The 14,720-nt window shown below is 38.8% G+C and overlaps 1 protein-coding gene across 2 annotated transcripts; it reads right to left on the bottom strand.

The window, feature by feature from the left end:
* Positions 1–506: 506 nt before the first annotated feature.
* On the bottom strand, positions 507–14,026 carry bsg (basigin). Of its 2 annotated transcripts, none has more exons than XM_069679509.1 (8): positions 13,804–14,026; positions 7,827–7,995; positions 6,972–7,060; positions 5,867–6,003; positions 5,352–5,628; positions 3,137–3,161; positions 2,973–3,045; positions 507–2,399 (listed from the first exon to the last, which is right to left on the bottom strand). In XM_069679509.1, exons 1-7 carry the CDS (start codon positions 13,865–13,867, stop codon positions 2,985–2,987), a joined length of 822 nt encoding a protein of 273 aa, XP_069535610.1. In that variant the 5' UTR covers positions 13,868–14,026; the 3' UTR covers positions 507–2,399; positions 2,973–2,984. The 2 variants fall into 2 exon arrangements, with proteins under 2 accessions (XP_069535610.1, XP_069535611.1); XM_069679510.1 differs by having other exon boundaries at positions 3,137–3,149.
* Between the last annotated feature and the right edge of the window lie 694 nt (positions 14,027–14,720).

Raw genomic sequence — 14,720 nt, 5'->3', positions numbered from 1 at the left:
CAGTTGGCCATAGGCTCAATCACCATTGTGTTACCTCATTCAGCGATAGCGACTTAACATTTACACGAAAATCTTCGAGATTATTAGTTTAAAATAGGTTTCTTGGTGTTGGCCAACAGCTACCCACTGGACTGCGTTGATATCCAATATGCAGGCATTCTCAAAACCAAAGCTTTCAGTGAAGTTTGATTTGCACGTTAATAATTATGTTGGACATAAGCTGAGAACACTAAACTCATCTTTGACCTATACTCAATGCATTTTCTGTTTATTTAGGGTTACAATAAAGTCAGCCACAGAATACAGGTAAAAAAGCATTCAGATGACTTTTGTTAACTATATTTTGTTGAGTTATTCCTATATACACCGACATCTTTTGTTTGCAGGACACCAAATCCTGCAGCATGATTAAGATCAGCTTGGTGGACCGCACTGCACACAGGGCCTCATGACCTGCTTTTCTAAACCAGCCTTTAACTTGAGCAACAGTTAAGTAAACAGACATGTAAAATCCAATACCTTTATTCAGTATGTGCAAGTTGTACAGGTGGTTTTCCATGTACTCGGAAGGTACAACAATCTACACAATTCTGTCTAGGTCTTTTTAGTAGTATAACTCTGAATACATCCAATCACATCAATACTCAGTTAAATGGAACATATGGCTTCTGAATCATCTACACAGTGAAGGAGCAGAGATGACAGTCTGTCAGTCACACACAAATGTTTTAGCTCAGGTCACACTGAGTGAGAAAGAAAAACATCTGGTTAAATCTCCTGTATAAATTGAAACATCAGAGTGTAGTAGTAAAGTTGATTTCTACAGAAGCAATAGATTTTACATCTCTTGCACTTGGTCCTTAATATATTTTACTGTGGATTTGACATCTGGCACAAACACTGGTGATCTAAACATAAAATATAAATGGAAGAGGAAAGGAGCGTGGAGTGGGGTCCAAGCAGGCAGCGAGTATTTGACGTTTGTTTCTCAGAGTTTTGCTTCTTGTCAATTTAATATTAAAAGTAACTTTTGGTGAACTTAAATAAAAAAATGTTATAAAAAAATAGAAAAGGTTGGGCGTATAATACTGATCCCAGTAAAACAGTGAAAGTCACTGCAGACTCATGAGTCAAGAAACTTAGATTTGATGTAATAAGCCACTCCCACTTTAGTTGATTATCTAATTTTATGCATCAACTACATCATAACCCCTGATCATTTAAACCAAATATTATACAAGTCCATGTAGCCGATTATGATATATTAACTTTTTACATTTGTGGCGCAGTTTAAGTTACAATCACTTAAGCCAACTTTGATTCATGAGCTTTTAAGTTAAATTGAACTAAAAGACACGAGTTTAAAAGTGTACATGGATCTGAAATATTTTTCAGAGAAGTAGAAAATTAGAGCAAAGATGCAAACATATCGAGAGGTTATGAAAGAGTTTAGACTCTAAGCCAAACAGTTTTGGAGAGAACTGCCAAAACTTGATTATTAAAGCGCCACCTTCTGGTCAATGAGGGTTATGTGCCTAACAAGTCGGTGGAATTTGCAAACCATCTAACAGTTTTTCCTGTCTGACCACTTTAAGCAGAGGTAAAGAAGATACAGAAACATGTCTCTAGCAACAAATGGCACTGCTTGGACCCCTAAATATTCAAATAGGAAAAGAAAATAAAGCATGATTTAAAGGGATACAAGCTTTTCTACTTGAAGAACAGTAATTTCTTACGGCAACAAAAGCTAGCAGACATCGAATCTCAGTCATTTCTGCATTTAATTTTAAGTGTCACACTTCAATCCTGTCACAGGTAACAAAATGCAAAAAAGAGAAAGAAAAATGGAGCTTGTTAAGGCAAAGTATAAAACTCTGCTAAGGGAGGTTTGTGGTAGTGTAGGGACAGATCAAACGTGTGACTTTAAGCACACTCCAGTTGTTGCTAGAAGAATGGCAGTGATTTCTCAGGATTAAAAAAGTTTCAGATCTTCTAAACAGAACTCGTGCTGCTTCACAAGCAACCTCTCTAGATCGAAGAATTAAAAGCAAAAACTATTGTGAGATCAGTGTAGGAAGCATCGGCATTAACAGAAAATAACCACAAACTAAGCATTCCTCACATGAACTGTCTAATGATTTTACAACAAACACACACTTTGCTATAACAGCAGTTATCATGCAATATTTGCCCCACGGCCTCAAGCAGAAAATATTTCACACTATGTTCTCTGGCTGCACAATATGGAGAATAATAGAGAAGAAAACTAAACGAGAGGAAATCAGTCAACTTCTTAAAACATTAACACCCAAGCACAAAAAGGTACTTCAAAATTGCAGGGTGCACAGTATAATGTGCAACACAACAGCTGAATCCTGGGCTGCAGTCTGGAGGTCCATCTAGGGAAGAAATAAAAGTTGCATGAGTGAAGAATTCCAAACGTTTCACCTATGTTTGGACTGTAAATTTGATTTATCGTCTGCATAAGGTTTGTTCAAGGGTGGTATTAAAGGTGTAGACTAACTGACTTTAAGCAAATAATACCGTAAAATTTGGTGTACAAGGTGCACTTTTAATACATTTTTTCATCTAAAAAGTGGGCTGCGTCCTATATACCAGTGCGACCTATATACCAGTGCGACCTATATACCAATATAAAATGCAGAGAGAGGTATGTTATTGTGTTACGGTATTTTACCCAGACAATGGCACTATCCAGTTATTAAGTGGTGATGTCACATCTCTGAATTAAACTGTTCCCGGGTCCAAGCCGCTACAACGTCTCTTGTTTACAATATGCCGCAGTGCTGTTTGGCTTGTTTTGTATGTGTTTTAAATGTAAAATAAATTGAAATGGTGTTGAAATAACGTGTATACACGTTTTTATTAATAACCCCCATCAACAGACTGCGACTTATATTGCGGTGCGACTTATATTCTGGATTTTACGGTATATAAGTAGTTTGACTCACCTGTTTCACCTTCTAGTTAGAATTCCTTTGCCTCACATTCTTGTCTTTGTGATTTGCATTAGAATTGCTCTTCCTGAAAAACACAAGCAAAAATTAGTTGTGTCAAAAAAAGAAACATAAAGAACATTCGGTGATGATCAAGGTACGCTGCTGACTGTACTTACAGGGGAGCAGATCCTGAGTCGTCATCTGGACAGCAGCAAATGATCAATAAAGGAGAGCAAACAAAAAATGAGGGTCAATTGAAAGCAGGTTACATGTATGCGATTGGTATGAGCAAAACATGCCCCCTCCCCTACAGATGGTAGCAAATGTTAGAACATGAAATCCTCTGCAATGTGATATCAATGAGGTTATGATCAAATCAAGCTAAACATGAACTGCAGCATGCCCACCTGTTGCATTTCTGATTATGAAAGGTACGACTACATTGTCTTTTTATTTAATGTCACACACACAGACTGAACGTCTTTTATGAATCTGTTGGAAAATTTGAAATTGCTGTTCATTTTCCCTTTTACACATTGTCCAGTCACCCCTAAGCATCACAGAGGCTCATGCAATAAAAGCAAAGGACACCAAAGGAACACTGCAGTGGCTGTATCAAGATAAAAAAAACAGTCTTCAAGCTAGAGGAGCTAACACACAACCTGGCATGTAAAGAGGCAGTGTTCACAGCAGAGCAAGAGCACATATTCACATGAGCTAACGCAGGGGTAGGCTACCTCTGTGGCCAAATGGTGAATGAGACAAATGTAAATGACGTACTGATCTTGAGAACAGAGTTGCCTGTCTTTTATCATGCATAAAAAAGTACAAGATGCAGAGAGCATGCAGACAGAATGCTGAAACCTCTCACTTGTCAACCTGTGCGATTCCATGTCAAAACATTACACTCGTTTGTCTCATTTGACTCTTTCATTGGCTCAAACGCATGATTTTACAGACCGATACATTAGGCAGAGAGAAATATCGTATTGCAGGGCCAGTGAAAGAGTGACCAGATCTTTGAGCACATTCCTCTTAGAAGTGGTGACTATGAAAGCAGTTCATTCAGACTCCCATAGCTATTTCCACGCGGTCATCTCAGCTCAACCACTTCAGTCTGACATGCAGTTTTGTCCACTTACCAAAATGCAAAATCAGCAGCGAACAAAGAAGTAAAAATGTAAATAATAAAAATAATAGTTTCTATCACAAATTGTTTACACAGAGCTAGCTAACACCTTATATATTTTTAAAAATGTAAATCATAGCAAAACCAAAGACAATAAGGGTTCATATTGATTACATGCAACTACAGTCTACAAAAGCCCACATTAAGAGCTATGCTTTGCCTTAATGTTCTCCAACTTGTCACTAGGGGGCGCCATATTGTCTAAACTCTCAACAGCCCACTAAAGGATGCCTACAGTTTCATGTGTTTTTATACATTCATACATTTAAATTCGAATAAAATTATTAAACGAATCATAAAAGAGGCTTCTTTGTGTTTTCAGCAACACATTTCGACAAAAGACAGAGAAGCCGAGTCAGTTTTACCCTTAAAATGAGAGTAAGTTAACGTGTGGTTAATGTTTTTAAGCCATTCGGTCGCAAATGTTACCATATGAGGGTATTTCTAGGGCTGTGACTGTACTGAATTTTTCTAACCGTGGTGAAACACTGACACCCCCTTGCAGTTTGGCGGTTAACCGCCGCCCAAGCGCGTCCCCGAGACGGAAAAACATCATTGACATGAGCGAACACAGGATGAGTGGTGGAAACGCAAGTTAAGATCATTATTTGTGGTGACGGGCTAGTTGCTGTAGTGGCTAAACTAGCATGTTGTGAGACTGCACACGGGTTTCTTCTTCACAATGTATCGTTCGGTTTGGGAAAGATGAGGTGCTTCCCTGGGACGTATGGATAGTGAGTTAACTCCGTCCCTTTAGATTTTAATGCGCAAGAGACGCTGGACACGTACCTAGCAACATCACTGGGTCTATATTTAAAAATAAAATAGCGGTGATGATGGTCACTTGGTCCACCCCACGGTTGGCATCACATAACTGTGGTATTGTGGTCATGTGGTTACCGTCACAGCCCTAGGTATTTCTCTCCAACCACAACCGGGGAGTTAGTAAAGTAGCAAAAAAAAGGCCATTGAGTTGAGAAATGTGTGGCTGTTTAGACGAAAAAAAGAGCACGATGTTAAAAGGGGACAGTGCCTGTGGCCGCGGTTTGCTGTAGGTGTCCCTGAAATGCTTGAATTATCAGTAGCACTTACAGAACTATGAGACAATAATTTAGAACTGTAAAGCAGTTATCAATTATTTTTAAGATGGTACATCAGAGTTGATGAAGTATGTAATAATGGAGGCAGTATGGCGTACGTACCGTCATTGATCTCATCAGGCTTTCTCCTTTTCTCGTAGATGAAGATGATGGTCACCAGGATGATAACCTCGGCTACAATGCCAAGGAAGGGCCAGAGAGCAGCCAGGCGACTGCGGACACGCAGATGGATCTTGTCGTTAGTTGTGCCAAGTTCATTGGTTCCGGAGCAGACATAGTCTCCGATGTCGTTCTCGATGCTCAAGTCGTTAATGGTCAGAGTGGTATTGTTAGGGGTGCTCTTGATCTCATATTTGTCAGTAGTGCCGTTGATGATAGGCTGTGGGTCATGTTGAAGCAACATGTTAGGTCACAATGACCGCAACAGGTGAGACCATTTCATTTTGTTTTACAACTGAAGTAAGTGGACATACATTATTTGCATTCTATAAAGCGTCACAATATTTAAGGTGACCTAAACTGTGTGTTCATGTCCTGTAATTCAGAACTGTAGATAAAAAAATGTATTATGAATTAATTTTAGGAAAATCTAAAATTCAAGCTTGACAGACGCGTACCTTTTGGCTGCCATCTTCTTCTTTGTACCAGGTCCAGTCAGTGGGCAGTGGGTAGCCATGGCTAACACAGACCATCACACCTTTGTCCTTCTCATTGCCATGCTCAGAGTGCTTGTAGGCACCAACATGGGGGAGGGCTATAGCAAAGAAACAAACAAATATTCAAATAAGAAGATCAAAGTTTTGTGAGTTCAGTAAATAAACTAGGTTTATCATTTATCCTGGAGCAAGAGGCACATACACGTAAAAATTCAGCTACCTCCACAATAAAACATTTGTTTAATTGATCTCTATTATCAATTAATTCATTACTATTCTTTTGATGTTAAACTCAGAACTTTGATGATAAACTCATAACTTATCGTTATTTGCTCACTTGCACAGATAACACCAAGACAGCCGATACATCAAATATTATAATATGCTGTATTTTATTACTTAGCGTGTATAAAACGCACTTTTAATATATTTTTATTCATGCGACCAATATACCAGTATAAAATGGAGTGTGTGTAAAAACACTGTAACACAATAATATACCTGACGATGGCACTATCTGGTTGTTAAGGTGTGATGTCACATCTCCGCATTAAACCGTTTCCGGGTCCAGGCCGCTACATCTCCTATTTGCAATATGCCGCAGGGCTGTTTTGTGTTTTTCTCGCCGTTTTAAGATTGTCAATTTAACCATAGGCTGCCAGCTACCGCTAGCTACAGCACCGGTAGGGTTGCAAACTCAACATGACTAAAACATGTGGTAGGCTGTAATTTGTGTGTGTTTTGAATACGTTTTAAATTAAAATAAATGAAAATAGAATTGAAATAACGTGTATACACGCTTTTATTAATAAATAGCAATAAAAAATAAAAAATAAACTTCTTCCCTCTGCGTCTTATATTCTGGTGCAACTTATATTACGGATTTTACAGTATATAATCTTAGTACAAATATTTTATAAAAATAAAGATCATATGAAATGTTTGTACAGTAGTTGCCAATTCACTGCAAGATTCAACCATTTTAGTCAAAACTCTAATGTAAACATGAACGTTGAAATGACCCCTGAAAGCAACTTCAATGTGTCATATTTATAAATCAACTTACTTTTAACTTCAATTGTCTGCTTAGCCTCTGGATCAGTCAGGAACACGCATTCATACTTTCCACCAGAAATGTGGGTGATCTTTTCCAAACTATGGAAAGAAGAGTAAAGGGTTTGAGAATTGTAATCAATAGAAATTAGTATTTTTTTCTGAAGCCCTAGCATCCCAGCATATAGCAGGCGATAACTTCAAACCAATTCTGCTGATGCCACAGTTATGAAAATGACTAGATTTCCACTTAGCCAAGTAGAAAATCTGCGACAGAACCTTGTTTATGGTCGAGCTCAAAAATAAAGCTGCTTGTTCATGCAACAAATATTTCAGATTTTCTGGTAATCACAATTCCACTTTTGTTTGTTGCTGCTGTCCCGCACAGTTCTGCTTGTTCTCTCTAATGGGGAATTAAGGTCATGGCAAGTGAGCACACTGCTAGGGGCGCTTATCCCTGCTGCCAAGACTACCAGCAAAGCTGCACGACTGCACGGTCCATCTCTCTGCTAATCAAGAGCAGTGAATGGCTGAATGGCGCCCCTAGCTCTGCTGCTAATGGAGGCAGCCAGCGAGGAAGAGGGCATAGTAAGGGGGGTTGGGACAATGGGCAAGAAACAGGCAAAGTACAAGAGAGAGCATTCGAGAATAAATATGGCTATTGACTGCCAGGAAAGGAAAGCACAAGACGTTCCAAAATATTAAGCTCCTCATAAAAAAAGGACTTTGTTTCTCAGGTTAGTGGGAAACAGTATTAAATGATTGCCGTACCGTATTCAAGATAACATTAGTATGAGGGGATTAGCACCTATGATGAGCTATTGTAACTGTAGACTGATCTGCCCATGTGGCACACTCAGCTACTTACTGGAGGCTGGTCGACGGAGAAGTGTCACTGGACTTGGAGTCTTCAATGATTTTGCCATTGTGCATCCAGTGGGAGCCCTTGATGGGAAGGTTTGTCTCCGTCAAGTTGCAGCTGAGGACCGCAGAGGTCTGGTTGCTGACCTCATTAGGTTCGGTAATGATTTTTGGGGCTTCAGATAAACAGAGAGAGGAAAATAAATCATTATCATTCATTTCTAAAACTGAAATTTCAGCTAACTCACATTATACAACGTTGTTGCACTAGATGCAGTAACTACATATATGTTTGACTAAACAAATGCAAAGGTTTTTTAAGGAAGGTGAAAAATCTGGCTCACCAACAACATAATAAAGGGGAGAATAGGATTTGTACTGGAAATCTAGTCGATACAGTAGTCTACAACAAGGTCATGGGGAAATTATCTTTTAATAAATACATGCAGAAGAAGCAACAACAGGGTTATAAACTCACTGATCTTCACACATGACTGATCATTCTTTAAAATAATACTGGACCACAAGGCAGAAAGATACCCCATGACTTAAAATCTACTGTTAAATAATTAGTTGCCATCTTCCTACAGTTTAGTAGGCTATAAGCCATAGGAATGAGTCTACAAAGCGTAAACAAAGGGGCATTGCCAATGTTAGTATCAATTAAAGGAAAATGCTACCAAGAAAGCAAGACTAATCGAGTAATCTGACACCCCTTTTTTGTTTTTCTCTCAAGTATTAAATATTCATATTTTGTAAAGGTCGAATTATTTTAATGCAAGAGCCATTTGCAAATTTCTAACCTTATGACCAGTATTATATGCAAGAACACCTATTATGATGCTATTTAAGCCTGGAAACAGGGAAAAAAAAGGCATCAGATTGAAGGCATGTTCTGTGTCAGGAAATACAGGAATAGGGAGCAGCCCAGCCACGCTATATGACCAGGTTTGTATTCTACTACAGGATAACCGTGGAGCTTTTGAGGAGAGGGAGAGTGGATACTGGGTGAAGCAGGTTGGAGAGGGAATTGGACCAAGAAGCATGGGAGACGAGTGCCTCAGGAGTTGAATGTCCAGGGCTTCACTAATGAGGAGATACCAGCCAAGCTACTTCTCCTCATGCTTCCTGTACCACTCACTTTCGATCACAATAATGTTTGCCTGCGAGCGGATCCACTTGATTTTTGGTGTCTTCCTCAGTTCATTGCGGTCGGGGTCGTTGGAAGCACGGCACTCATACGTGCCTGAGTCGTCGAAGGTGAGGCTAGTGAGGTAAATGGTGCTGGTGCCGTGTGCTATATATGTGGCATTGATTTGCACACGGTCATCCCGTGCCCCATCAAAGAGCTGTGTGAAGGTCTCGTTGGGCTCTTCCCCCACTACAAACCACCACTGCACTTCAGGGATGGGGTTCCCTATTACCTCACAATGCAGCTCTGCGCTGTCATTGATCAGCTTCATCTGAGACAGGGGAGACTTGATGAAGCCCGCTGAGCACAGTTTACAGTCGGCCCAGCGAACAGATTTTGAGCAATTTTGAATGTGGTGGATTTAAAGCAAACGGGGGATTTCATGGATTGATGATAAAAGGCAGTAATGAAAGAAAGACAAGCAAAAAGAAAGAAAAAGAAACAAAGTTAATAAAAGCACAATGAAATGAAAAATGTGAAAGCAAGCATTGAAAATGCAAAGATCAGAGCAACATTTACACCCAAATACATCAGGGAATGTTAGGATCATTTTTGGTGCTCTGACCCTTTAAGACAAAAATAAGAAATGCAACATGAACGGCCATTAGGGATGACAAGACCTGATCTGAGGATCACAACAAGGGTCACTCTCAGTGTTAAATTAGTAATTATCATTGAGCTAAAACCATTTTTCTCGAATACAGCAGCCATGTAATGAATGCTTCTTAAATTATGACTATTTTTCATTTTGGTCTGTTTAAGGAAGGTGCTGTATAAATGTTCTGGTCATGTTGAGGCAATAGTGTGTGTTGCAGTTAAATTATATTGCATCACACAAAACAGATGTTACTAATATTTTGTGCATCCTCTTCATATAGCTAAATGAGAGCAGATTACTAGGTTTAGGTGATCCTATGTGAGGCTGATCTGTAATAAAAATAATTCAGTTCATGAAATTAAATGTCTTTGTACGGCTGTTTTCATTTAAATACCGAGTAGCAGTTATGCAATAAAAATGCTTGATCGAGACATCCCCAAGGACAAGCAAAACAAAAGGCAAAACAACAACAAAACATTCAATGGCATTCCCATTAAACCAAAACAGCATGCAATGACTGAATAGAGAATGGAGAGAAAAGCAGATGAGGTTGTAATGAAAAACATTTCACATAATAAAATTAATTAAAAATCCATGCAAGCTTTTGGACATGGACCAAACATTTCAGGCTAGTGCTTTTTCTCGGCTGTGGGTAGTGTCACCCAACAGTGGTTAGGGTGTTAACGTAGGCTAACAGAGAGACGATTTTTCAGAACATTCTGCCAATGATTCACGCAGGCTATGCACATGACCTCAATGTAGGCGAGTCAACATGGAGGATCCCAACTAAGCGGGAACTGAAGCATCATCGTTGTTGTACATGTTAATAACAGTGTGAAGAACAATTGATTTTAAAAGGCTGCCCAACAGAATACATGTTTTTCATTAAATATGATCAAATTTGGCACATATTTCCAAGCCAACTGAAAGACAATCATGATAGACCTGGTGTATGATTGGCTGTATACTAAAAGTATAACAATATTTTTAAATGCCACAAACCAGTCTGCCTCTTATGTCGTACAAAATAATTTTCATGGTAAGTTTCCTTAGTGTCGCAGCTCTTCGCATTAATAGCAGGTGGGGCGCTGCGGATTTGTTTGCACTCTCAGTGGTGGTCTGGGGGGTAATAAACTTAGGTGGGTCCCGAGAAGAATAACATTCTCAAACTAATGGCAAAAACACAGCAAGCTTGTTTTCCATCTCTCACTAACACAAACCAGAACAACACCATGGCTGGAGCCTGGGAACCCAGCACAGAAAAACAACCACAGAAATGAAATGGCTAAAATTTATCTCTTTTAATCAAGGTCAAGCTGCAAAATTTCATCACTATTTTAAACAAGATAAAACATGCACACTTATTTTCCTTAATTCCCTTCATGAAGATGAACTGAATGTTCTATTGTTAAAAGTTAATTCTTACTCTCATCAAAAACTTGAAGCAGGTCAACTGAAGACAGAACAACACAGACAGACTCGTGAACCTGTCAACAAGAACGCCGGTCTCTACATGTAACCTATATCATGTAACACAGCTTCCAAACCATTACCAAAGGTCATCTTCCTAGGACATGCTGTATGAAAGTTCAAAATTAAATATAGTAAGGGCAGCAAACAACTAACATTGGATTAAAACCATATGAAGCTTGACAGTGTCTTTTACTGCCTATAGCCCTCTGCTCTTTAACATGTCAGCTTTATGTGTTGAGAGTCCTTTCAGAGAATTAATTTAAGTTGATTTTCAATGTTTATAGATGGTCAAAAACAAGCTAAAGGGCCTGAACAATGGACAAAATAGTCTGGAGTTCTGTCATTTCAACACATAGGGCTAAAAAAAATGTTTCAATGTGAATGTCATAGAATAACATTTGTTAAGCAAAAATGGTAGAGACGAGCAAATAAGGCCAAACTATGGGAATGTGTGCTTTATCTTAATAGAAAGTTTGTTTTAATTCAACCAGCTGGTTGAAAATTAACAGATCATGTTGAAATATACTCAGCATTTTGAAATGGCAAAGTGAAAAACAATGACTGAAACATGTAATCCTCAGGCCAATTTCACCACACATAGCAAGGAATATTGAAAGTTTCAGGTTAGACAGGAAAATCTTGTCCTTTCAAATAGATGATGGATGTCATGGTTCCAGCACGATGAAAGTAGTAACATGCATGGAAACAGACAGGTTTTAAAGACGCCATTTCAAGCTTTAATTTGTATTATTTGGCCATGCTCAACATCTGAAAAAAAACATGTTTTGATAGGGGCCAAATATTTCTAACATTTAGCCAACAAAAATATAATACATATGACCTGATCTAGTTTAATATAATTATTCAGGTGACCTGCACAGATTTGTCACCACTATGAGGAGGATGTCAACCCCCACAACCAGACAACACAAAACTGTCACTGTTGGTTCTATTGCTTAGACTGTAGGCTTTCAATCAAAGGGATAATCTAAGTGTGAGCAGGTTAAGCACATGGGATCTCAAAATGGTGGTCAATAACAAAATGAGTTTGTGTGTTTGTGTTTACCATTTACCAAATTGCTAGGACATAACATCAAGGACTTAACATGTGAAAAAGCTGTTGTTTTTTTCCCCTGCCTTTCCTACCTGTCTGCCTCGTAACCCACTTTCATGCTGAAGTTAAGCTAGAGAAGAGGAAAAACTCTAGGGAAATCTAATTTTACTCCTGATCTACTCCAGAGCTTACTTTACCAAAGCAGGAAATGTCGAGCGGCATGAGGGCTCCTTGTATTTGTGTCACTAAGTGACTTTGATGCTCATGCTGTGCACATATCATTCATAAACAGTAGGGTTGCTCCTACCAAACATATTTCAGTGCATGCACTTGCCCATCGCTCTTAACTGCTATGGGATGATGAAATACTCGGTTTGGATACATATACGTGTACTTCAATGCCAAATCTTTCTGTGTTACAACTCAATAGCAAATAAAGTTCAACTTTAAAGAAGTAACCGGTAATAGTGTCACAAAAGCAATATGTTGCCATTATTATATTTTAGGACTTACAAGATCATTGGGGCAAACTCTTTTAGATAAGACAATGATTTAAAAGTAGCTATGGAAAATCAGCACCACCCAAACACTTGTAAAATATTACCGTGGCTGGCAGATTGAAGACGCAACATAATCATTTACTAATGAGTGGATTGTGAATTTAACCATTTATCTGTCCGAGGCTTGTAAATGATCATATTTAAAGTAAACTTCCAAGCCTGAATAGAAATCAAACACTGCTGCTAACTGTATGGCTAACAGGCACAAAATGAGTAACTAAAGTATCTCTATCAACATTGATCCCACCTAATTCAACTGAATGTATTGAATAACGTGTCAGTCACTGACGACACGGGTCGACACACTGACAGGAAACAGAAGGACTGGTGGTAAATATGACTAATAAACTCCAACCATTTTGTAGCAACATGACAACATATTATGACAGAAAGCTGAAAATACCGTATCGTGACAACCGTTGGGCTTCACGTGGACTGGGCCTGACGTTACAGGCACATTGAATCAATTAATGAAGGTTTAATCAGGACAAGCCAATAACTGTCTTTAAGGAGCGGAAGCTGGCAATTCTACAGTAACCAGCCAAAGCTACGACGAAAGACTCACCAAAGGACGGACAATTATTTTACTCTGAGGATATCTTTGGAAAACGTGTCCCTGCTCAGCGAAAAGCGAGTTAACTAAACGTTAATTTCTTACGTTTGTGAATAACGCGCTGCGAGTTTGGCTAAAATTCAATGTTAATAAACCACCATACGTTGTAAATTAATGTTCGAGCTCACGTGACCCGTTACATTTGCTAACATCGCGAAATTAAAATGTGATTCTGTAAATACATTCAGTGTCAATGCTGTTAAGCTACGAAACGGTCGTTTAATCATTTGAAGCGATTTGGCAAAATGCAAATTAGCTAAATGAGTCGCTAGCAAAGATACAAATGTTACGCCTCAGCTCGCGGTGATATGCGAGTTCTTTCTACCAACGCTGAATTAATGTGTACCAACCGCAGCTGTAAAACGACACACGACATCAAAAAACAAAAGTGACACTACATTAACAACTCAGAAGTCAGAATAAACATTGTTTTATGTTCGTAGTCAGGGCAAAGTCTACATCTTCAACCAACATGGCTGACACAAAATTCTTACCTGTGGACGCACTGGCCTGCCAGCAGCTCAATAGAAGGGCACTGACAGCCCACAGTAAATTCATGGTTGGTACTTTAGTATTTACTAAGTCGTCGAATAAACGCAACGTTAACGACGTCGGGCTAAATTTTCCTCCTCCTTTCCTTGCGAACTTCCAGCGAGATGTAGGCTCTGAATGTTCCCCAGTGAAGCCGATGGTCGTCCTCTAGTTGCACCTCACGCACACGCCCTGATCGTCACGTACACATGACGTATTGTTTAGAGGCGTGGTTACGTCACATGAGAGAGAGGCCTTTCCTTCCAGCCATTTAAACTTACCTAATGAATATTTTCTCATGTTATTATCGTAAGCATATTCAGTTTAATATTTTTAATATTATAAAAACTCGCCCCTTCTGTCACATATTCACGAGACAAGTATAGTTGTCAGCCACCTCAGAAGCCTATATTATCAAAATGAAAATCACTCAGATGTTCAACTAAAAGGTGAGAAAAATGTCTGCAGTATTCAAACATTTGAATATGAAGTTGAGTCTGCGAGCAATTTTTTATGTGCTTGCTGCTTACTAGAGTCTAGAAGTTATCTCCAATAAACAGAGAAAAACTGAAAATTCTTATATATCTTAATCAAGTAATCAACTGAGCAAAAACAAATGCATTCAGTGGGATGGGACATTAATGGACATAGCACACTATTTCAAAAATCTAAGCAGTGTTGCAAGGTGATCAACTAACACGTAGATCAATGCTGGAGTTTGTTAAATGACAAAATAAAAAAAACGTGGTGACGCTGAATCTTGCTGTGGGGTAGTTGTGTAATGGAGGCTTTAAAAGGAACATTGAAAAAACCCTCGACACATTCCTGACATGCTGTTTAATAGTGTAAAGAAAGCTTTGAAAGTACATCTGTGGCCAGT

Source organism: Semicossyphus pulcher, unplaced genomic scaffold, assembly GCF_022749685.1.
Source record: "Semicossyphus pulcher isolate SPU_LCO1_2020_fin unplaced genomic scaffold, fSemPul1.0.p SCAF_4, whole genome shotgun sequence".
Classification (NCBI taxonomy): Eukaryota; Metazoa; Chordata; class Actinopteri; order Labriformes; family Labridae; genus Semicossyphus; species Semicossyphus pulcher.
Note: the sequence above shows the minus strand (reverse complement) of the source record. Positions and strands in the feature narration are given on the sequence as shown.